Source organism: Thamnophis sirtalis, unplaced genomic scaffold (genome assembly GCF_051295495.1).
Source record: "Thamnophis sirtalis isolate CommonGarterSnake01/CBP01778 unplaced genomic scaffold, rThaSir2_p1.2 scaffold_15, whole genome shotgun sequence".
Taxonomy (NCBI): domain Eukaryota; kingdom Metazoa; phylum Chordata; class Lepidosauria; order Squamata; family Natricidae; genus Thamnophis; species Thamnophis sirtalis.
In genome coordinates, this window is record NW_028261395.1 from 37292469 (window position 1) to 37315970 (window position 23502).

General features: G+C 45.4%; 1 protein-coding gene across 2 annotated transcripts in view; it reads left to right on the top strand.

The window, feature by feature from the left end:
- The first annotated feature begins 6775 nt into the window (after positions 1–6775).
- Positions 6776–23502, top strand: part of CAPZB (capping actin protein of muscle Z-line subunit beta) — a 57020-nt gene continuing 40293 nt past the window's right edge. The window contains exon 1 of one of the 2 annotated variants that reach the window (XM_087701828.1): positions 6776–6976. In XM_087701828.1, the coding sequence (XP_087557954.1) occupies positions 6974–6976 (3 nt within the window). In that variant the 5' untranslated portion in view covers positions 6776–6973. The remainder of the gene's footprint in view (positions 6977–23502) is intronic. The other variant, XM_087701829.1, reaches the window with a different exon arrangement.

A 23502-nucleotide genomic window follows, 5' to 3' on the forward strand; every position in this document is an offset into this window, starting at 1 on the left:
CCTTTTCAATATTTCCTAGGATATTTCATTTTTCTGGGAGAGGGCTGGGTGATAACTTCCTACACCAGCAAGGAAAAAAAAATACATTGAAGCATAGTTTGAGGGCAGGAATGAAAGTAATTTGAGTAAGTACAAAGTGCCCACAGTTGTCCAATAACTCCGAAAAGATGTTTCACCCCCTTAGATCTAATTACTGCCAGCTTTCAGCTTTTAGGAGAAAGCATGTTTGAAGGTTAATTTACTTCTCTTTTTTTTTAAAGCACCAATGTGGGTAAGACCACACACTGATGTTTGCAAGCAAGTAATGTTAATAAAACTGTTAACTCCCCCCCCCCCACCCGCTTCCTTGTGTGTTATCGCTGGGCTCATCGGGGAGAATTACGCTTATAAACATGGAAATTTCTCCTTGCTGCGAAAGAGAACACACACAGATCAGAGCTGCGAAAGGAAAAACAAAAACCAGCCAGAATTGCAATTTTTCTTTCCGATTATTTGACAGAATAAGGTGGAAGTTTGATTGTGTCAGCTTAACTATGAGAAATGGATATTATCCTGAACTTAACCTTGACTTTAATAGCGGGAGGGAGAGGTAAATTCCCCAGCATATCAACTTTTATTTCAGATAAAATTTTCCATCAGATGGTTTCCAAGGTCTGCCTTTTCTCTCGCGCGCGCCTGCTCAACCTCTCCCCTTTTTGCTTTCATAAAAAGTAATTTCTCTCTCTGTCTTTTTCATCCAGGAGTTGGAAACATTCCCCCATTAAGAACCCTGATTGCATTTCCTACCCCTTGGGATAAAGTTAATGGAGGAAGGAAAACCATACGAAGGTCAGAAGGTTTTGTGCGTCAGTGCGCGCGCGTTGATACGGATGTGCCAGCACTTTAAAACTCTTCCAATGTAATTGTAGCTATTATGGGATGCCCTGCATGACACAGGTTTTACAAGCACTTTTTATAATGTGAGCCTGAGTTACATAAAAGATTCTGGCTGGCTTAAATGGATTGAAAAAAGGGCGGGAGAAATTCAACAAGGACTAGCCAGAAAGAGGAAAAGGGAATTTTCATAGTCAGATATGGCTTTCTTCTGTGGCAAGTTGTGGCATCCTTCTCCTAGAAAAATGAAATATTTTAGGAAATATTAAAAGGGTGGAATATTTCCCCTAAAAGGGAGGCAGAAACTCACACCACCCCCTCTCTGTCAATGGACCATTAAGGCCTGGGCCAGACTATTATACATACATAATAAAGATCTACTTCCTTCAGGCAGAGGCATAGGAGGAATTGCCCAAAGCCCCGTCATTACATCATCACCCAGCAAGGCTCAATCAAGCCTGGGACACAGACAACTTATAAAGTTACCCCTGCATGATGGCTCCATGGGAGTCTGACAACCAATCAGAATACAAGTTCGAATTCAAAAGCCCAGAGATGGCATAAAACCCAGGCACTCTCAGCATCTCTTCCTTTTTTCCCAGGACCTCAAACCATGTGATCTGGTCCATCATTAAACCATCTTTCCAAGCAGTCTCCATGTTTCCGGTGTCTTTCTTCCCACTTGGAACTGAACCCAGATGGGCATTTCTTAAGGTGACCAGATTTTCAGATTGGTAAAGAGGGAAGGGGGGGGGGGCGCTTGATTAAAAAATTTATATTTTGTCAAAAGGTCACAAAAGGCGCTTACATGACCCCAGGACACTGAAACCAACATAAATACGAATCTGTTGCCAAACATCAAAATTTTGATCACGTGACCATGACGATGCTGCAACGGTCGCTAAGTGTGAAAATGGTCGCTAAGTGTGAAAAATGGTAATCAGTCACTTTTTTCAATGCCATTGTAACTTTGGTCACTAAACCCATTATATCGCCAAAAGCGGGACGTCTGGTCACCTTAACTATCCCCCCACCTCTCGTTCTCTTTTTGGGGGGAAGTAGGACAAAGGACAAAAAGGAGAAAGAGGGAGAAATGGCTGCAGGGAGAGCGGCGCCCGAGAGAAGTGGGCAAAAAAAACCACCAAAACAACGTTCCGACGGCTGAGCCGCTTGGCCCGGGACCGAGCCTCCTCCTTGCCACGCTGCCGCTGCCAGAAAGCCGTTGCTCTCCCTGCAGAAAAATGGCGCGTGTCGGCGTGCGCACACGCAGGAGGGGAGGAAGCCTCACCCCTCATCGGGCGCTGTGAGCGAGCCGAGTGGAGAGAGGGAAACCACTGCCCTCTAAAGGCCACATCGGGAACGACATTTCAGAGAAATAAAAACTATTTTTTTTTAACGGCGTCCTTTTTAAAGTTGATTTTCTTTCTTTTGGAAAATCGGGACTTTTTGGACATGCCGCGGGACACGGGACAAATTATTAAAAATCGTGACTGTCCCGCCAAAAGCGGGATGTCTGGTCACCTTAGCATTTCTTCCAACAATTCCTTCCCTGTGAACCCTAAGTTGCTGGATAGAGCAAAATCTGTTGGATTTGCAGCTACGTATTCAGCCTGGGGCTCCCCTATTTCAGTCCAACCGCATGGAGCTTTTCCACCAGACGAAATGTACCCTTTTAAATAAGAAAGGCACAGCATTATTCACAGCATTGCAATTTAAACTGTTAGAATAAAGTTAGCGATTTTTGCCAAAGCCCAAGTATCTCTTCTGTCATTGCTTCCCCCTCCCTTTCTTCCTCCTTTGATTTCATTTGTACAAACTTGTCACAAAGGAATATAAAACTCAAATGCCTCCTTGATATCTGATGCACCGTCTCCTTTAAGTGGCCATGACGTCCCTGGGAAATGTCCAGTGGTGGGTTTCACATTTTGTTACCGCCGGTTCGCAATGGGCGCATGCACACCTTCTGCCCATGTGCTTTGTGCACACTCGTGCCTTCTGCGCATGCATCCAGCCTTAAAAATGTGCCTAATTAAGACAGCATAGCCGGGGCAGGCCAACCTGCGATTTCTGCTACCAGTTCGGGCGAACAGGTCTCAACTGGCTGAATACCACCTCTGGAAACGGTTCCACCACAAAACCGCGGACGACAAAATCGCGGTCGACGAAAGCGCGTATGTGACATCATCACAGCACGACGAAAAAGATCGAAAAATGTAAAAATAAACCGAAAACCTTACCCTAACCCCCCCAAACCTAACCCTAAACCTAACACTAACACTAACCCTTAACCTAACCCTAAACCTAACCCTAAACCTAACCCTTAACCTAACGAAAAACCTAACGCTAACCCTTAACCTAACGCTAAACGTAACGCTAACGCTCTAAACCTAACCCTAACCCTTAACCTAACCCTAACCCTAACCCTTAACCTAACCCTTACCTTTATGTGAATCGGCTTGCTGTAATTTAATTTTTATTTCAATTTTTCGATCTTTTTCGTCGCGTTGTGATGACGTCACATACGCGATTTCGTCGACCGCGCTTTTGTGGAACGCGGTTTTGACGGGTCACGCTGGAAACGTGGTAGAAACCATCTTCCATTCTATTTCTCTTTTCTTTTGCTTCCCTGGTTGAACCGTTCAGAGTTTTTGGGGGTGGGCAAATCAAGAAAGATGGGACACACATCCGACCGGCTTTGAAAATCCTAAAAAAAAACAAAAAACTTCCCTGTCCCTCTGTTAAATGCTTTTCACTGTTCTTAAAGGAAATGCTTTTCGCTGTTCTTAAAGGAAAGGAAGCAATGCTGAAAAAAAATTCCATTTTTTACTTAGCTAAGCCTTAGGAAAGGGCACATTGTCACTGACAATGTGATCCCAAATGCCCCTTTATGTGGCTTTATAAAGGCGTTCAGCTGTCAAACTAACCTTTTCTTTTTGTTTTGGAACTGTGGCACACACATTTCTTTTAAGTAAATCTTGCTTGCTCTTTTTTTCTGCTTATACGTATTTTTGGCCATGTTCACAGTGCACATAGTTGAAAGTTTCTTTTAAGCTGTTTTTTTTTTGGGGGGGGGCTTTTTTTTAACATCTCACCCAGCAGGTGAGCTGTTCCGCAATGCTTAAAACAATTTATTGAAAAGCAAGGATATGGAACGTAACGTGCCAAATTCTTAAGAGCATAATTTGAACCTGAATTTGGACATCAACGCAGCGGTAAAAGCTCGGGTTTAGTCACGGTCAGATGCAATTTTAATTCAGAAACATGTGCAAAAAATAAAACAATTTTTTTTTAAAGGATAACTCATCCCTTTAGTACTCCTTTCTTAACTCATTATCCCCCACAAATCCGTAGTTCAAGGCAAGGTCTGTTACCCACGGAGAGACAAGTGATGGGCGGGTTGATTCACTATATAAAAAAAGGATTGAGCAGCTGCTTTTCAGTTGTGTCTTTTCCTTCTCCCTCCCGCACCCCCCCAAATATTTGCATTAAGCTCACCGGCCAAAAAATGTTTGTACTCTCCGCCTGAGGGAAGTAGTTTGAAATGAGGACCAGCTGCTTGTCCGCAACTGTTTATAGGAAGGCTGTGTTTGAAATGATTACATTTGCTGGGTTGAGCGGAGGGCGGACTCCAAACCTTGCCTAGGGAAGGATTCAAAGCATATGCTTGCAAACACGTTCAGATGGCTTATGCACATTGCAACGATCCGTGTTTTCTTTAGCCAAGAATTGCTGTCTAAGCACCATTTGATTGGGTTCACACGGCACACTGAAAAGCACCCCTTGGGGGAATGCAGTGAATGAGTCTATAAACTTGGGGTTTTTCCCCTTCCATCCCCCCCTATTCCGAAGTGCCCTACAAGGTAAGGTCCCTGGAGGCATTTAATAATACACGATGTATTATTTTTTACTCATGATGGTTTATGTCACATGACAGCCACTTGATAAAGGTTATTTATTCTAAAAAGCAGGACGTAGTTCAAATAAAATTTCCAGCTTAGGAGCCCAAACTAGGTTTCAATTCAAAAGTAAAATGCGGTTACGTTGAAATACGGGAAGAATATTTTGGCAATTTTAATTCAACCTCACTGATCATTCTTTTTGAGATTGTCAGATGTGTGAAGAATAGAATAAAACAAATGTATAACAAAAGAATAGAATAGAATGCAGAATAGAATAGAATAGAATTTTTTATTGGCCAAGTATGATTGGACACACAAGGAATTTGTCCTTGGTCTACACTGTGCTCTCAGTGTACGTAAAAGAAAAGATATATTTGTCACGAATCATAAGCTACAACTCTTAATGGTAGTCATAGGGTACAAATAAGCAATCAAATCATACTAAGGAAGCAATCAATATAAATTGTAAGGATACAAGCAACAAAGTTAGTCATAAGTGGGAGGAAATGGATGATAGGAACAATGAGATTAATAGTAATGCAGACTTAGTGAATAGTTTGACAGTGTTGAGGGAATTATTTGTTTAGAATAGAATTATTCTATTCTATTCCTTATTCTATTCTAGGAATGATGAGATAGTCATGCAGATTTAGTGAATAGTTTGACAGTGTTGAGGGAACTTTGTTTAATTATTCTATTCTTTATTCTATTCTAGGAACGATGGGATTAATAGTAATGCAGACTTAGTGAATAGTTTGACAGTGTTGAGGGAATTATTAGTTTAGAATTATTCTATTCTATTCTTTATTCTATTATATTCCGTATTCCATTCTAGCAATGATGAGATGAATAGTAATGCAGATTTAGTAATTGGTTTGACAGTGTTGAGGGAACTTTATTTGTTTAGAATTATTCTATTCTATTCTTTATTCTATTCTAGGAATGATGGGATTAATAGTAATGCAGACTTAGTGAATAGTTTGACAGTGTTGGGGGAATTATTTGTTTAGAATAGAATTATTCTATTCTATTCCTTATTCTATTCCCTCCCCTTCTATTCCCCTTCTATTCCTATTCTATTCTTATTCTATTCCTATTCTATTCTTGTGTGTGTAGCAGTGTCTTTTGTTGTCTTGCTTCAGGGCAGCGTGGATCGCCTCTGGCAGAGGAGCTGAGGCCGCAGAGCATGCGAAGGGGGTGGTGGTGGTCCCCACCCGCATCTGGAGTGCAAGTTCTGCTTTGTTTGGCATGGCCACCCCAAAAGAGGCCTTCATTTGGGTTTGTTGCCCTTCACTCTTGCAGCAGCCTCTCCAACTCGGTCACTTTAAGGCGTGTCGGACTTCGATTCCCAGAATTCCCCAGCCAGCTTGGCTGGCTGGAGAATTCTGGGAGTCGAGGTTCACACACCTTCAAATGGGAGAAACCACTCTACAAGTTTTTTCTGGCATGGAGAAACCCATTTTCTGTTTTTGCAGATGATGGGAGCTGAGAAATGTAGGCTGGCACATGGGACCTGTAGTCCCGCTTCTGGAAGAAGGAGAACGCAAGTGATTATACTTGGAAACCAATTCATAAAAATAAAGCTATTCTATTCTATTCTAAATTATATTCTACTCCTTATTTCTATTCTATTCTATTCATTTTGCTCCGCAGCATCACTTCTTCTCACACTCCTCCCCCTTCCCCCCGTCTTCCGTATTTAGATGGTCTCTCCCGTCGTCCGGGGCGCGCGTAGACACAAACCTCCCGCTCCATCTTCCTCCCCCGGCACGCGGATGGTCTTTCCCACCGCCCTCCTTTTGCCTCTTCCCCGAGCGCGCAGGCGCGGCGTGGCCTCCCGCTCCATACTTGGCGATGCCCGGCGAGCGGCCCTCTGATTGGCTCGGGGTGGCTGGAAAGGGGATGGGAGGGGGGAGGAGGAACAATGGGCGGGGCTCCTCCCCGCGCGACGCGCGCGCGCGCTGGCTGACCCGGATGTGCAACTGCTAGGCAACGGCGGAAGTGGCGAGGGGGGAAAAAAAAAGGGAAAGGAAAGGAGAGGAGGCGGCGGCGGCGGCGGCGGAGGAGGGCGGCCTGCGGCCTGGCTCAGAGTTCGGATAGCCCGGACGGAGGGACCCGGAGTCGCTGCCGTCACTGCCGTACACCGGCGCCGTTTCCGCTCCTGGTGCTGAAGAGGGCTCGGCCCCACAGGAGGAGGCATCATGGTGAGGGGAAGTCGCGGCTGTCAGGGCCGCTGAGGCGGAGGGTGGGGTGTGTGTGTTTATGTGTGTGTGTGTGAGAGAGAGAGTGTGAGGGGGGAAAAGGGCCGCCTCCGCCAGTAGGGGGCGCTTCCTCACTTAAGGGGCGTCAGGGAGGGGGTATGAAAAGCGAGTGGAGGCCGACCAACCTGGGAACTACAAGCCCCATCCTCCCCAGCCAGGTTGCGTGGGGAGTCCTGCTGTATGTGCGGGAGGAAGGGGGGCTGCCCTACTGGTCCCCCCCCCCCAATCTGTGGGTTTACACGGTTTCCGTCCAAGGAATGGGGGGGAGGTGTTGGGCGTGTGTGTCTCGCTTAGCAGGAGGGTCTTTGACAGTTTGGGGTTCTTAGGGAGGGAGGGGAGGGGACTGTGGGGCCGGGATGGGGCAGGGAATAAAGAGGAAGAATTCTAGAGGAAGGGGAGGGAACAACTCTCTTCACCATGTGGAGGTTTTCAGTAGAAGCTCCCCTGCCTTTTGTTTGCTGTTGGCCTCTCTGGCTGGGTTGACAGGCCTTAAGAGCAGGGAAGGGAGAATTTAGGACTATGAAAACGCCTCCCTCCCTTATATCATCTCCTCCCCCCCCTCTCATGTCTCCTCCTTTCCTTCCCTCCCTCCTTCCCTCTCTCCTAGTGGTTAGAATGCAGTATTGCAGGCTAACTCTGCCCCACTGCCAGCAGTTCAATCCTGACCTTCCCCTTCCCCTTCCCTCCCATTTCTTCCCTCCCTCTACTTCCTTCCCTCTCTCCTTCTCTCCCAGTGGTTAGATTGCAGTATTGCAGGCTAACTGCCCCACTGCCAGCAGTTCGATCCTGATCTTCCTTCCTTCCCTCTCCTTCCTTTCCTTCCACTCACCCCCCCAGCTGCTATGTTAAATTGGAGCTGTCTTAAAGCAGAGGAGCTGTGCTTGGCAGGAAGTTAAGGTTTATTTCTGATACGCAGTTGAGGAAGACCTGTAATTATAGCCAAGTCTGGCCTGAGAGAATAAGTTACAGAGCGATGAGGGTGTTGGGACACAAGAGACATTACTGTGATGCTTCCCCCCCCCCCACCTCATGGGCTTGACATAATCAGCAATTGTGAGGTAATTTCATTTGCTGAGGCTTATAGTGATGGGGAGCGGAGGAAGATGGGGGAATCGGCTGATGATGAAAGTGGGGAGCAACAGAGATGGAATTATAGGCCGAAAAGAAAAAAAAATGCCTACGTCTCCTTCAATATTGTTTTGAGTGGTGGAGAAAGGGAGTCCTATTTGGCTGGGTGGAGTGAAGAAACAATGAGGTTGGAGAGGTGAAAGCAAGCCCAGATTTCCAAAATAAAGATTGCTTATCTTTCTCTGCTGCTCAAAATGTCAGTCCAGATTGTAGGTTTTTCAGGAATGATAACAAGGATGGATAAAATGAGAGAAACACACATGGCAGATCTGGAAGAAGTCAAGAGGCTGAGTTTGAGAGATCTCCCCATAGTTGTAGGAGCTTTAAGTGATGGTGGTGGTGGAGGAGAAGAAAGGGAAGGGGTATCAAAATTGTCTGGGCAGAGAGAACTTGCTGTGAAGAGGATACATTTTTCCCCCTCTCATTTCTTTTTTTTCTCCAGGAGAGAAATAATAGCCTATATACAGGGAGTAAAACCCTCAGTTTCTCAGAGAAAAAGGCTTTGCGGAGACTAAACGAGATGCTTGCATTCAGCTGTTGGGTCGGCTTCTATGGTACCAGTGGCTGGAGTGGCGAGGGGGCAGATGTATTGGCCTTTGTCTGCCTGAGTTGGGGCATGGGCTGTGAAGTACAGCTGATGAGAGGCACCATATAATGGGAATACAATATGCAGTGTGAAAAAATGAGGTCTGGCTATTTCTGGGGGTGGGAGGAGGTCTCTCATCACAGGGCTAATTGTGAAAAGGGGTCTCTTGTGGAAGCAATTAGTTGAGCAGGCTTCTAAGGTAGATACTTCTCTGGTGGGCAATGGGTGGAACTCGACGATGGCTCTGAGATTCTATTTTGAAGTAAGATTCCGCAACTTAAAACGGCTCTCCAGTTGGGAGAAGGTAGCTTCTTTGTGCCCAGTGGGCTTAACAACTTCAGCAGTTGGGAATCGGTGTGAGGAAGGCATTGGCCTAATTTCGAGTGTGTTGTCTTGTTCAATGAAAGATAAAGTACGAGCCACGGTGGCTCAGTGGTTAGAGCGCAGTACTGCTGGCTGCTTCTGCTGACTACCGACTGCCTGCAATTTGGCAGTTCAGATCCCACCAGGCTCAAGGTGGACTCAGCCTTCCCTCCTTCCGAGGTGGATAAAATGAGGACCCAGATTGTTAGGGGCAGGAGGCTGACTCTGCAAAACCGCTTAGAGAGGGCTGTGAAGCGGTATATAAGTCTAAATGCCATTGCTATCCTTTTGTAGTTTGTGGGATTCAATAGAGGCACAAGATGAGTCATTGAATCATGTAGGTGGGGTTGTGGCTGTGGCCTGTGTACTTGCAGGAGCACCTGACACCTTTCAGCTGACGTGGTGCATCTTTCAAAGTGGATTTGGCACTGCTTCTACCTATGTTCCCAAAACATAAACCCACCTTGTTGATCAATACGGCTTGCCACTCAACCTAGTGAGTCACAAGCCAGTCCGATGCAGATCTCTCCAGCTTGCATGCCCAGAATGAAATGCTGCTTGCCTGGGGCAGTTCCCTTAATTAATGGCCGTCACAACAGGAAGTGCTCCAATTTAAAAAAAAAACTGGAAGGCCTCGTGCTGAATAGAATTGTCCTTCTAGTTAACTTGATTTTGCTGGGAGCGGCGGCAAGTCCCCCATCCTCAAGAGTTGAGGACATGGCACGGCATGTTCCAGAGCCAACCGGAAGTGTATTTGAATGCTTGCAGAATTCGCAACAAGCCTTGGGTACCCATATCGCAACGATGCGCTTCTTTGGTTTCACAGACTTTACCCACAAGTTCTGCTTATACGGGCTTGTGGGCCACTGCTAAGGGTAGCAGGAGCATACCGTGTGTGTTAGGACGGTAGCAATTACTGTACAACCTGCTGGTGAGCAAACGATTTGATAAAAGAACCAGGAAGCATATTTACAGAAAAAAACACAGAGCTATCTGTTGCGGCAGTTTGAATCGAAACAAACCTAGCTCCCTAGGATTACATATTTTTTTTATCTATATAGTTTGTTTTGGGGTTCAAACCGTCTGATCCCTTCAAAGCCATGCCTGGCTTTTCAAGTGTTTCTTGAAGTTATGAAATGACTTGGCGCTCATCGTGCCTCCTGGGCCAAGCCTCGTTAGAGGCCTTGCCCATCTTAATTTCCTTTCCGTGCCCTCTGGTCAGGCTTTTGTTAGCTTGCTTGTTCCTTAGTGGCTGGCACTCTGGGAACCAGTCTGACTTCAGGTGGCCCGTTTAATTCCTGGTCCGCTTGCTTAACCGCCATGCCCATTAAGCCTGCCTCAAATGGAGCAGGCTTCCCCCCGCCCCCTTCAGAGCAGTTGAGAAGAGGGTTATTTTTTCCCTTCCTGGAGGCTTCATAGCATGGCAGAGTTCTGTTTGCTTGTTTTGTGGGTTAGGCTCTACAATGCTGGTGGGAAAACTAGCCTAACCTCCACCCCAGAGGGGGGGGGAGGGAAAGCACATTAAAGTTCAGGCATGGCCCGCTGCGGGGTGTGCATTTTCAGTTGCAGTAATATAGCCATTCTTGCTGAGCACTAAACATAACCATAAGGTGTAGGGCTGCCCTATTTTTAGAGCACTTGTGGTACTGTACTTGCTCCTTTTGGAAGAGGAGGTGAAGTGCCACTTCTCTTCCAACAAGCTGATTTAGCAATTGTGGGGCAGAGCCAGCAGCAGAAGTGGGGCGTGGTTTCCAAGGGACCAGCGGCAAAAGGAGTGGAGTGGGGTGGTGGGATATTTTGCTGCCAACAGCCCGTGCTTAAACCTCCCCGGTCTTCTCCCCCCACCCGCTTCCCTTGCCACTTTGGCGTTTTAAAAGGCTTGTGTTTTTCCCCTTGCTCAGCCACATTTCTGGATCCAAAAAGGGTTTTAATGAATTAAAAAGCCCGGGGGGGGGGAATATAGGGTCTCACGTGCGTGTTCTGTGGGTAGAACATTCAGAAGAACCTTCCTACTGGAGAGGTGTTAAGCCTACTTGATCCGTAAAGTTTGAAGCCCGGAAAGTAACTGCGAGCGTAACCAGTTTCTGCGGGATTGAGGGCAACGTCACATTTATTTTTAATAACAATTTGAGGCGCAGGTTCTAAAACGGGCACCTGTAGGAGAGCAAGTGAGCCCAGGGGAGTCAAAGAATGAAATGGCTGCTTTTCAGTATTTATTTATTTAGTTAGTTTGTCACGCATGTAAAAGATAGCAAGTATAACTATAAACTTAAATGTGAACACAGGAAATGGGTACGAATAAGTGGAGGCGGTAGGACAAGGACAGAAGGAACGCTGGTGCGCTTATACACGCCCCCTTTAAGGAACCTCTTAGGAATGGGGTGAGGTCCATGCTAGGCAGTTTGAGGTTAATGTTATGGGGGTTTGGGGATGTAACCAAGGAGTCAGGTAGAGCATTCCAGGTGTTGATCACTCTGTTGCTGAAGTCGTATTTTCTGCAATCGAGTTTGGAGTAGTTTACCTTGAGTTTGTATCTATTGTTTGCCAGTTTATTATTGAGGTTGAAGCTGAAGTTGTCGTTGACAGGTAGGACATGGTTTGACTTTGTACCTCATGTATATAACCCCCACCCCCACCCCCGAATCATCCACTCCATTATCAAAGCTCCCCAAATTTCTGGCCCTACCCATTCAGGCTACAAAGAGGCAGCCACCCACTCAGGTCAATCTTACAGGTAGATAGCTTCACATGGACGCAGGCCACCCTTTCTGACAATTTGGGGAACACTGTTGCTGGTACCCCAGTCTGAACTGGGGTAGACAGGGAATGTTGCACGTCCCATCCCCTAGGGCAGGGGTCAGCAACCTGCGGCTCTGGAGCCGCATGTGGCTCTTTCATCCCTCTGCTGTGGCTCCCTGTCACCGGTTGGCTCCACAATTGATAGGTCTTTCAGTTAGGACAGGTAGAGGAAAAAGGATGCCGCGCTAGGAGGAGACTTTATGGTGGGGGAACTGGACTTCTGGTCGGCTTCACAAATGAATGGGGGGCTTCCGGTTAGGACCTTTGTGGCTCTTTGAGTGTTTAAGGTTGCCGACCCCTGCCCTAGGGAGATACACCTGGTGGGACCCAGAAGAAGGGCTTTTCTGTGGTTGCCCCCTCTCTCTGGAACATTCCCCCAGAGAATGATGCCAGGCGAAAGGAAAAGCTAAAGAACAGGGGTCGACTTGGGAATAAGGCCACATGTGGACGGTGAATGGCCCCTCCCATAGAGAATAAAGAGGAGCGAAAGGGGAGTGGAGTTTGCAGAGACTATTAGTTCGCTCAATTGGTTTCTGACTCTCCAAGACTCCTTGCCAAGTTCTGCAGATAATGGCCTGGCACCTCTCCAAGCCAGAGAAGGTCTGTGACTGTAAATCCTCCCTTGAAAGACGTTGCTGGATGTGAATGAGCAGAATTCACAGTGAATTAATAAAAGGGGTTTTTGTGGGGACCAGGAATTTGCTTCAGGCTCTTGGGAAGCCTCGGTCAGAACGCCCTCAAAGCATCCCCACGGTTAGAAAAGCTGGTTCGTCCATGACTCCTTGTTTTGGTGCGCAATCACCGTTGAACTCTGTCGTTGCTTTCTTGGTTTGCTAGCGGTTTTAACTGCCATTATTTAAAAAACTCACTAAGGTTGACCTGAGAGCACCCCAAGGCCTGCCTTGCAGCCCTCCCCCCCATTACTTAAAGGGAGAGGGGCCGCTAACCCAACAAATTATGTCCATGAACTAGAAAAAGCTGAGATAAATCAGAAGGCTCCTCTGATGTCAGAAAAGATGGTTAACCTTTAGCCACAAGAACAACAACTGGTAAAAGAGTCCCCAACCTTTTCCCCAAGAGACTGAATTATTGGAGAAGCTCATGGGGGGTTGGTTCTGAGGTCTAAATTCAACATTCAAAGGCCCCTCTGTGGACTCTGTACTTAGAGGTGGTCTCTCTCCAGGTTCCTTCTTAAGAGGGGGGGGGGCTTTCACAAAGATTTTGAGGGTGATAATTAAGCTGGTTGGCAGTTCGGCAACCTAGCACGTGGGATGGCGAACCTTTTTGGCACCGAGTGCCCAAACCGGAAGGGGCGTGCATGTGCATGCCTGTTTTTTGGCTGTTTTTCGGGCTGTTTGAGACCATTTTCATGCTGTTTTTGGGGGGGCATTTTCAGGCTGTTTGTTGGGCTGAAAAATGGCCTGAAAACAGTCTGTTTTGGGGGGCTGTTTTCAAGCCCTTTTCCGGCGCTCCGGCGCCCGCAAAGACCAGCTGGCTGGCATGCACGTGCGCACCAGAAAGCAGACGAGCAGCTGGCAACAGCACACATTCCCACAGAGAGGGCTCTGCATGCCACGTCTGGCACATGTGCCACAGGTTCGCCATCATGGTCCTACCAGTAAAACATGCAAGTAGAAAAATAGGAGCCACCTTTGGTGGGAAGGTAACAGCATTCCGTGCGCCTTTGGGAGTTGAGTCATGCCAGCCACATGACCACGGAGACGTCTTTGGACAGCACTGGCTCTTTGGCTTTGAAACGGAGATGAGCACCGCCCCCTAGAGTTGGGAACGACTAGCACATATGTGCGAGGGGAACCTTTACCTTTAATTAAGCTGGAGGTTGCAGCCAGTGTAAATCAGCCGTCTGGTCAGCCCTTCCCTTGCTTGCTGGCCATTAAAAGGTTGACACCCTGATAGCCACTTGAAAATTAAGCAGGCATTTCAATCCTACTAAAAATAGGCCAGAGCGATGGCTTCTCTGCTTTCCTTCTCTGTTTTCTGTGCTTTATTTCCCCCCCCCTTTTTTTTTCTGCTAAGCTTCCTCATTCTCTGGTTGAAAGCCGCCACTTTCTTGAGGACTCTAGGGTGGGGCATTGCAACTGAGTCCTGAATCATCCCCGTGGCTTCCCCTCGCACTGCCTTGCCCTGTTGTGGCAAACTCCGGGAATTGGAGATGACCCTACCTGCAAACCTGAGCTTTTAAAAGCTGCGGAGCCTGGCTGCTTCCGTAAGGATCAGCAGGCAGAAGTCGGAACATGAGGCGGCCAGCTTTTTTTCCACTTGCTTGTTCTGCTGCGGCCTCGGGGCTCCAAGGCCGAGCAGAATTGGGGAATGAGGTGCCTCCGAGTCTATATGGAGACTTGATATAGGATACACCTCCGAAGGATGGCAGGATGAGGAGCCGAGGACAGTCCTGCCCGCCTGCACTTCCTCCTTCCAGCGTAGAAACTGCCCAGCCCAGCAGAAGATCTGTAAATAAAACTTCCCTGATAAATGTTCCAGAGTATCCTGTTGTCCTGCCCTCCTGCTTTTTCCTCCCCCCCCCCTCTTCATTTTTGGCTGACGGGGTTATGGAGTTGAAAACTGATCTCTCCTTATCTGCCCCCCCCCTCGTTTATTTTTTGCCCCAGCGCCTAGCAGAAATAACCTGCCTGTATGTGGTTTGGAGTCCTGCTCTTGCAAGGGACCTCTGGAGCAAGAAATAACCATTTCAGGCCTCAACAGGAGGGGAGGAAAGCAAGAGAGCCAGCTTAGCTTGTAGGAGAGATTCAGGCTCCAGCAGCTTTCTCATAAGTCATAAGGTTAGGTGGAACTGGAATCTCCAAGTCCGTATAATTCTGTACAACCCCACCTTTGTCTGGTTTGCCAATTGCCCAGTGGCAGGTAGGACAGCGCTCCAGAGAGTTAACACATCATTGCCCAGAGGGTCATTGGTTGCCCTCTCCCCTCTTTGGAAGAACTTTATATCTCCCGCTGCCTTAAGAAAGTTCAAAGCATTGTTAAAGATTCATCTCATCCTGGGCACCTTTTTTTTAGAACTATTACCATCTGGCAGACAGTAAGGTAAAGATTCCCCTCGGACATACGTTCTAGTCATTTCCAGCTCTAGGGGGCAGTGCTCATCTCCATTTCAAAGCCACAGAGCCAGCACTGTCCGAAGACATCTCCGTGGTCATGTGGCCGGCATGACTCAGCGCCAGAGGCCCACAGAACGCTGTTCCTTTCCCACCAAAGGTGGTTCCTATTTTTCTACTTGCATTTTCACGTGCTTTCGAACTGCTAGGTTGGCAGAAGCTGGGACACATAACAGGAGCTCACTCCGTTACACGGCGCTAGGGATTTGGACCACTGAACTACTAGGGACGCGGTGGGTCAGTGGCTAAGACACGGAACTTATCGATCAGGAAGGTTGGCAGTTCAGCAGTTCGAATCCTGGCAGACGGGATTAAAAAAAAACAAGGATCAATGGGCTGAAAAACAGCTTCTCTCCCAGTGCGGTAACTATATTGAATTCTATGGTATAGTGCAATATTAATGCAATATCGGGTTTTCAATTCAATTGTATAGAACATGAAGGAGGTGTCTTTGTGTTTTTATTTTTATAGTTATAATGTACACTGAAGAAGGCATTTAATTTCATTGTATGATGTGCAATGACAAAGTAAACTAAACGAAACTCCAGAATGTTAGGTGACCGGGAGAGACACAGGTGGTTCTCGAATTACAACAGCTCATTCAAAGTTTACTACAGCACTGAAACTAGTGACTTGGGAACATTTTTTTCACTGTTACGACCTTTGCCGCATTCCCAGGGTCAACTGATTCACATTCAGACGCTGGGCAACTGGTTCATATTTACATATTTGCAGTGTCCTGGTGTGTGTATGTGTGTCGTGATCACCTTCCTACAAGTAAAATCTACGGGGGAAGCTGGATTCACTTCGCAACTGGGTTACTAACTTAACAACCACGGCGATTCGCTTAACAACGGTGGCAAGAAAAGTCGTAAAACGGGGCAAACCTCCCTTACCCAATGTCTCACTGAACAACAGAAACGTTGGGCTCCATTGTGGTTATATGGTGAGGACTAACCTGTAATAAACTTGTCCCAAGTGCTTTTTTGTCCTGTTTTCAGGAGGCAATGGACTCTCTTGGGGTTTTTTTTCCCTTTCAAGACGTTTCACTTCTCATCCTGTTTCGCTTCTTCATTTAAAGCAATCCTCCTATTCCCCATCATCCAGTCAAGAGCTGAAGAAGCTTCTTGGATGGAGAAACGAAACGTCTTCAAAGAAAAAAAACCAGAAAGTCCAGTCGCCTCCTGAAAAAATAAAAAGCTCCTTTGGGACAGACAGGACCGGGATGACTGAGAATTTCCACAGGCATCTGTAATAAACTTGCTAGCAATTGACATTTTCACTGGGAGAAATTGCCCCCAAAGGCCTGAAGAATTTCTCCACTCTAGGAGATAAGAAAATGGGCAAGAGATGAGGGATAAACCTAGAATCTATATATATAAAAATGTGTGTGCGCGCTCATGTGTGAGTGTTCCAGCATAACTCTGTAACGCCTCGAGCAATTTCAACCAAATTTGGTACACAGATTATTTACTCTCTGGAAACAAATACTGTGGGGTTAAGACACCCCTAACATCCCCCGGGGTGTGTGTTCTGTTAAGATACAGCCTGTTGTGCCTTAAAATGGCTTCTACTGTACTGCTGTAAAATGGCTTCTACTGTGCGGCGCAGTGGAGTTGCTACGGTAACAGCTTCACAGTACTCCACAAGGGGGCTTCCTCTGGTAAGGGGGAATATCCAACATTAGAAATTATGTTTGGTCCAGACATTTCCCGCCTATAAATAAATGCTTGGGCAACGCCAGGTTATATGGGCTAGTACTGTTTAATACAGGAGTTGTTCTATTAAGAACTAGTATAAAGTATAACCTAGAAATGGGCAAATTTTACTTGTTTCACTTGGAAATTATTTTATTAATGATTCGAAAATAGAAGCAGAAGTTAGAAATGTAGATACATAAACAACAAGAATGGAATAATAAATATCGAATAATTAAGCTAAGTAAGCCTTATGATGATTTGGAGGATAACGGTTATAAATGTGATCTGTATAGGACATGTATCATGTTTGATCTTATCAATTGATTGTAGAGAAAACTGAACAGAGGGTTTAACTAAATAATGCACATTTCTAAAATAAGGATAAGTGAAGACAATGGCAAATAGGATCTGAAAACAATAGTCATAATTATTGTGTGTATAAGATTTACTACCTGTACTTAAAAGAGGCTGTACCAGGACAGTACACTTGTTGTGAATATAGAAATTTTATATACAACCCAAGTAAATTGTACTACTACTACTACTACTACTACTACTACTACTACTACTAATAATAATAATAATAATAATAATAATAATTGCTGTAAAAAATCGCGCAGACTGATTATAAATTGCGGCACAATTCAGTAGCATAAATGATCCATTGGAATTTGTGCAAAAATTATAATATTAAAACAGCAGCAACCTGGTGGGAACATCAGCCTGAAAAAGTCACCGAAAATCAGATGGTCAAGATCTTGTGGGATTTCCGTATACAAACCGACAAAATACTGGCACATAATACACCAGACATCACACTGGTTGAGAAAAACAAGAAACACAATCATAGACTTCACAATACCAGGTGATAGCAGGGTCGCCGAGAAGGAACATGAAAAAATCGCAAGTTACCAGGACTTAAAAATCGAAATTCAACGACTATGGCACAAACCAGCAGTGATAATTCCAGTGGTAATTGGCACCCTGGGTGCTATTCCAAAAGCACTGGAATTACATTTAAAACAGTTAAAAATTGACAAAATCACCATCAGTCAAATGCAAAAAGCCACACTGCTTGGATCTGCACGCATATTACGAAAATACGTTACGACGTCCTAGGCCCCTGGGTGGGGCCCGACTAGTAACCAATGCCAAATCTGGCGAAACAACTGGCCGCTGTGATACAATTGTATAATAATATCATCATCAACAACAACACCAGCAGAACTGCAAAAAACTGCGCTACTCGGGACATCTTATATAAGAAGGTACTTGGTTGATGCCTAGGACGCTGGCAGCAAACCGTATCAAACATTAGCACCAGTCAGTGGTATTTGTGACACATCTTTAAATGTTCGGTTGGCTGAGTTTCTTGTTTAATGAATAAGGTATATAACAACAACAATAATAATAATTTCTCCACTCTGCATTTCCCTGCTCACCTTCGCCCACAGGAACCTGCGCAAAAAAGCCACTCAGAGTTGTTTTACTGAGGTAGTAGGCAGCTGTAGAAATCCAATATATATATACATTAAAAATCCTTTGCTTTTAAAGCAGAGACGGAACCTTGGCTTCTAATGTTTAATAACCAGCTTCCCAACAAGCTCTAAATTCAAGCTACTGCCTGCTTTGAGAGATCAGGGTGGGCGAAACTTTGGCCCTAAACCTGTCAGCTCTTTCCTATAAGGAAATGTCATTTTTGGAGTGCTTTCCCCGCGAGTGAAAAGATCCTCCTCCTGCGTATTCATCCACCCCATGAATGAGGAAAGAGAGGCCCAAAGCGGCTGCTTGGGCAATAAATATTTTCCTTGTATGTTGTAATAGAATAGAATTCTTTATTGGCCAAGTGTGGTTGTACACACCCGAGGAATTTGTCTTTGGTGCATATGCTGTCAGTGTTCATAAAAGAAAAATAAAATACATTCATCAAGCATCATGAGATGCAACACTTAGTGATAAGTCATAGGTTACTAATAAGCAACCAAATCGTACTAGGAAACAAAACTAAAATTTAAAGATACAAGCAACGTGGTTATAGCCATAAATGGGAAGAGATAGATACTAGGAAGGATGAGAAGAATAATAGTAATACAGTCTTGGTAGATAATTTGATAGTGTTGTGGGAATTAGTTGATTAGCAGAGTGATGGCATGGTGGAAAACTGTCCTTGTGTCTACATGTTTTGGTGTGCAGTGTTCTATAGCATCGTTTTGAGGGTAGAAGTTTAAACAATTTCTGTCCAGGATGCGAGAGCTCTGTAGATATTTTCACAGCCCTCTTTTTGACTCCTGCAGTGCCCAAGTCCTCAATGGAAGGCAAGTTGGCAGCCATTGTTTTTTTCTGCAGTTCTGATTATCCTCTGAAGTCTGTGTCTGTCTTGTTGGGTTGCACAGCCAAACCAGACAGTTATGGAGGTGCAGATGACAGATTCAGTGATTCCTCTGTAGAACAGAATCAGCAGCTCCTTGGGCATTTGAGCTTCCTGAGTTGGTACAGAAAGAACATTCTTGGTTGTGCTTTTTTGGTGGCGTTTTTGATGTTGGGTGTCCATTTTAGGTCTGGAGATATGATAGAACCTAGAAACTTGAAGGTCTCTACTGTTGATACTGTGTTGTCTAGTATTGTAAGAGGTGGTCGTATAGGGCAGTTTCTCCTAAAACCCACCACCATTTTTACCATTTTGAGTGTATTTAGTTCAAGATTGTAGATCCCCTCAGAAGCACGAGGGTTTCACCGCAAGCCCAGAAAGGCAGGTGTTGTGTTTTGATGAGGTTGTTACAAAAAGGAGAGCATCTGGTGTAGGGTTTCCTGCCTAAGGAGGGGGTTGGACTAGAAGATCTTCAAGGTTCCTTCCAACTCTGTCATTCTATTCTGTTCTGTTCTATTCTTCATTACAATATTTATTCTATGCTATTCCATTCCATTCTAATGTAATCTAATCTAATCTTCCCTGGCCCTCTTTTTAAAAGCAGATTTTTCTATGGGAAACCTCATTGACCTCGACTGCAGCTTTGCAAGGTGGAACCGATACTGCTATGTTAAAGAAGAAAAAACGGCACGAAGCTCTTGAGATTTCTCATGAGCATTCGTCATTTTTTTTAATTTCTTCTCCTCCTTCTTCTCCTTCTCCTTCTTCTTCTTCTTCCAAATGGAGTTTTCTGGGCAGCCTTTACGGTTATTGACAAGCTCTAGTCTTCGTCTTTCTTTTAAGTGGCCCAGCTTCCTGCCCAGCACCATCAGCCAGAATATTTCGCTGAAAATAAAGAAGACGGATTCCATGTAATTTCTGTAGAGTTGGCACTTCTCATTTTGAAGTCTTTTTTTGGGGGGGGGGTATGCCTGCCCGGTGGCCTGTATTGCTTTTCTTCCTTCCTTCCTTCCGTTCGTTTTCAGTATTTGGCCCTTCACATTTTGCAAAAAGAGAATTCTATTTATTCTGAACACAGCAAAGGCGGCTTTCCGTTTTACGTAGCCCAGTCACCCTCCTTTTTTGGAGGCAAAAAGACAAAAATGGCTTTAAAGTTTTTGTGGCTAAGGTGCTTTTCGTTGACTTTTCTCTCTGGAGTTCCCTATAGCCGCTTTCTCTACTAGTTTGAAGGATGCAGCTGCTTGAGTCGAAAGGCTGTAATTTGTTCAGGCCGTTCTCCTGTGGGGAAGATACCTCTGGCTGAGAAGTAAAGCAAGCTAAAACGGGAACTCTTATCAGAGGGGAGAGGTAAAGGGAATGTTTCCGTTTAAGCTAATTTACAGCCCTGCTGGTACCTCAAGGACATTTCTTGCTCTTGTGAGAATTTACTTCTGAGGGGCTTGGAGTCATCCATCTATCTATGTGGTCTTGCAAGTCAGCTGTGGGCCTGTTTGGGGGGAGGGCGTTCTTCTCCAAAATGGCTGAACTGGAGGTTCCTGAAGGGAAAGTGTAGGGTTTTTCCATCAGCCTGTTGGAAGAAATGTCCTTCTGGGTTCGGCTCCACGTGGGGAAAAAGGCACTGGAGACATGGAGGCTGCTTGGAAAGACGGTTTTAATGGTGGACAGGACCACAAGGCTTGAGTCCTGAACAGAAAAGGTGATCACATGCTTCAACAGAAAAGAGAAGGAAGGGCTGAGATGCTGAGTCCCTGGTTTTATGCCCTCTCTGGCCTTTGATCTCGATCCTGTATTCTGATTGGTTGTCAGACTCCCATGGAGCCATGCTGGGGCAACTCTCTAGGCTGCGTTTTGAACCCAGGTTTGGTTGAGTTCTCAGATGCCATGTGGTGAGTTGGGTAAAAGGGCCAATATTATCATGCCTTAATCCCATCACTCTGGAGGTGAAGGGGAGAACTCTTTATTATGTAAAGTGGACTAGCTCAGGCTTTGTACTTGTACTTGACGCCTCTTCACCCATCGTGGGTATAGGCGACTTCCATGGAAATTTGACGCCACTGTTTTCGGTCCTGGGCTAGGGTTGTCAGGTGGTGCAGCCAGTCGCTATTATATGATTTTCGGCTAAGATTGAATGGGCGCATGACTATATCTTCGGCTTTCCGTTTGAAGTGACGCAGAGTGGTTAGACTAACACCTCCTTTTGGCCGTTTCCAGGTCGGACCAGGCTCTGCAAGCAGGGAAATTTTTGGGATTCGATTTTCTGGCATTCTCAATGTATGGCCTAGCCAGCGCCAGCGTCTAAGTTCTATAATGGCAGATACATTTTCATTGATATCACATCTTCGGCGGATTTCAGCATTGGATATTCTTTCAGAGTACTTGATTTTCGTAAGTCTACGCAAGCAACGGTTTTGAAATAAGTCCAGTTTGTGTTGATGAGCAACTTTTATTGGCCAGGTTTCACAACCGTATAATAACGTTGGTATGATAGCTCAGGCTTTAATGGCTCATTGACAAAGGGGGATGGGCAGGAAGCTGCAAGCAGCGATTCTGTCTTTTAAATATGTTTCTTTCTTTTCACATCCAGAGAAATATTCTGCCTTTTCAATATTTCCTAGGATATTTCATTTTTTCTGGGTGATAACTTCCTACAAGCCCCTCCAGTTTTCCAAGGTGCTGCCTGCCCTTTGGAGGAAAGGAATACAATAACATTGAATAACAAGAGTTGGAAGGGACCTGGGAGGTCTTCTAGTCCAACCCCCTGCTCAGGCAAGAAAACCCTATTATCATTTCAGACAAATGACTCTCCAATCTCTTCCTAAAAACCTCCGGTGTTGGGGCACCTATAACTTCTGGAGGCAAGTAGTTCCACTGATTAATTGTTCTCACTATCAGGAAATTTCTCCTTAGTTCTAGGTTGCTTCTCTCCTCAATTAGTTTCCACCTGTTGCTTCTTGTCCTGCCCTCAGGTGCTTTGGAGAATAGCTTGAGTCCCCCTTCTTTGGGGCAGCCCCTGAGATATTGGAAAACCCTAATCTTTCTTTAGAAGAGAAGAGAGAATAGACAGAGTTGGAAGGGACTTGGAGGTCTTCTAGTCCAACCCCCTGCTTAGGCAGGAAATCCTACACCACTTCAGACAAATGGTTATCCAACATCTTCCTAAAAAACTTCCAGTGTTAGAGTGTTGGAAGAAATGTCCTTCTGGGTTCGGCTCCAAGTGGGGAAAAAGACACTGGAGACATGGAGGCTGCTTGGAAAGATGGTTTAATGGTGGACAGGACCACAAGGCTTGAGTCCTGAACAGAAAAGGGGGATCACATGCTTCAGTGTTGGGTGAAGAAGAAGGGAGAGAGGAAGGGGCTTGCTGGGCTTTTTATAATCTGTTCAGTCCCACCTCTCTGTTTCCTGTTCCTGTGTAAGAAATGTATTCTGATTGATTGTCAGTCTCCCATGGGGCCATGCAGGGGCAACCCTCTGGGCTGTGTTTTGAATCCCAAGTTTGATTGCCATGTTTCCAGATGCCATGTGAATTTATGTGAAAGGCTGACATTACCTTTATTATGTAAAGTAGACTAGCTCAGGCTTTAAAGGCTCATTGACAAAAGTGGGGTGGGCAGGAAGCTGCAGGGAGCTACTTTGTCTTTAAAACATCTTTCCCCCTTTTCCCATCCAGGGGAATATAATATTCTGCCTTTTCAATATTTCCTAGGATATTTCATTTTTCTAGATTCGGGTGGATGCTAACTTCCTACAGGAGCATTCACAACTTCTGGAGGCAAGTTGTTCCACTGATTCATTGTTCTCACTGTCAGGAATTTTCTCCTTAGTTCTAGGCAATGTTCCCTCTAATTTTTTTTCAGTGTGAGCGGAAAAGTATAGTGTTTGAGCGGCACATTTTCATGCCTGAGCACCTTAATTTTTTTCACAGATGTCACCTAAGACAACAATGAAATCAGTATTATTTGAAACTCAAAGTTATGTTTATTCAAGGTACCCGCTTAATTAAAAGTGTTATATAATATCAGTATCACTTAACAACGGTCCTGCTTAGCAACCAAAATGTTGGCTCAGAAACTCTGGCATTGAAGCGTGCAAGTCTTAAAGCTGTCAAGTTACAAGACCCTCGCACCCCTAACCCTTTAGGAAAAAAACCCCAGGGGTCTTCAAACCTGACAGCTTTAAGCCTTGTGGACTTCAACTCCCAGAATTCCTCCTCCAGTCATGTTGCAGCAACGTCATCTGCGTGGATCTGCTCCATCTTCGGTTTTTTCACAGGAGGCAGGGCTGCTGCTGAAGATGCCAACGAGCTCCCGCCGCCACTAGAATATGCATTTGTTTAGCATGACATAGAATAGTCTTTCAACCAGAAGTATGGAATAAAAGAGACTGATAAA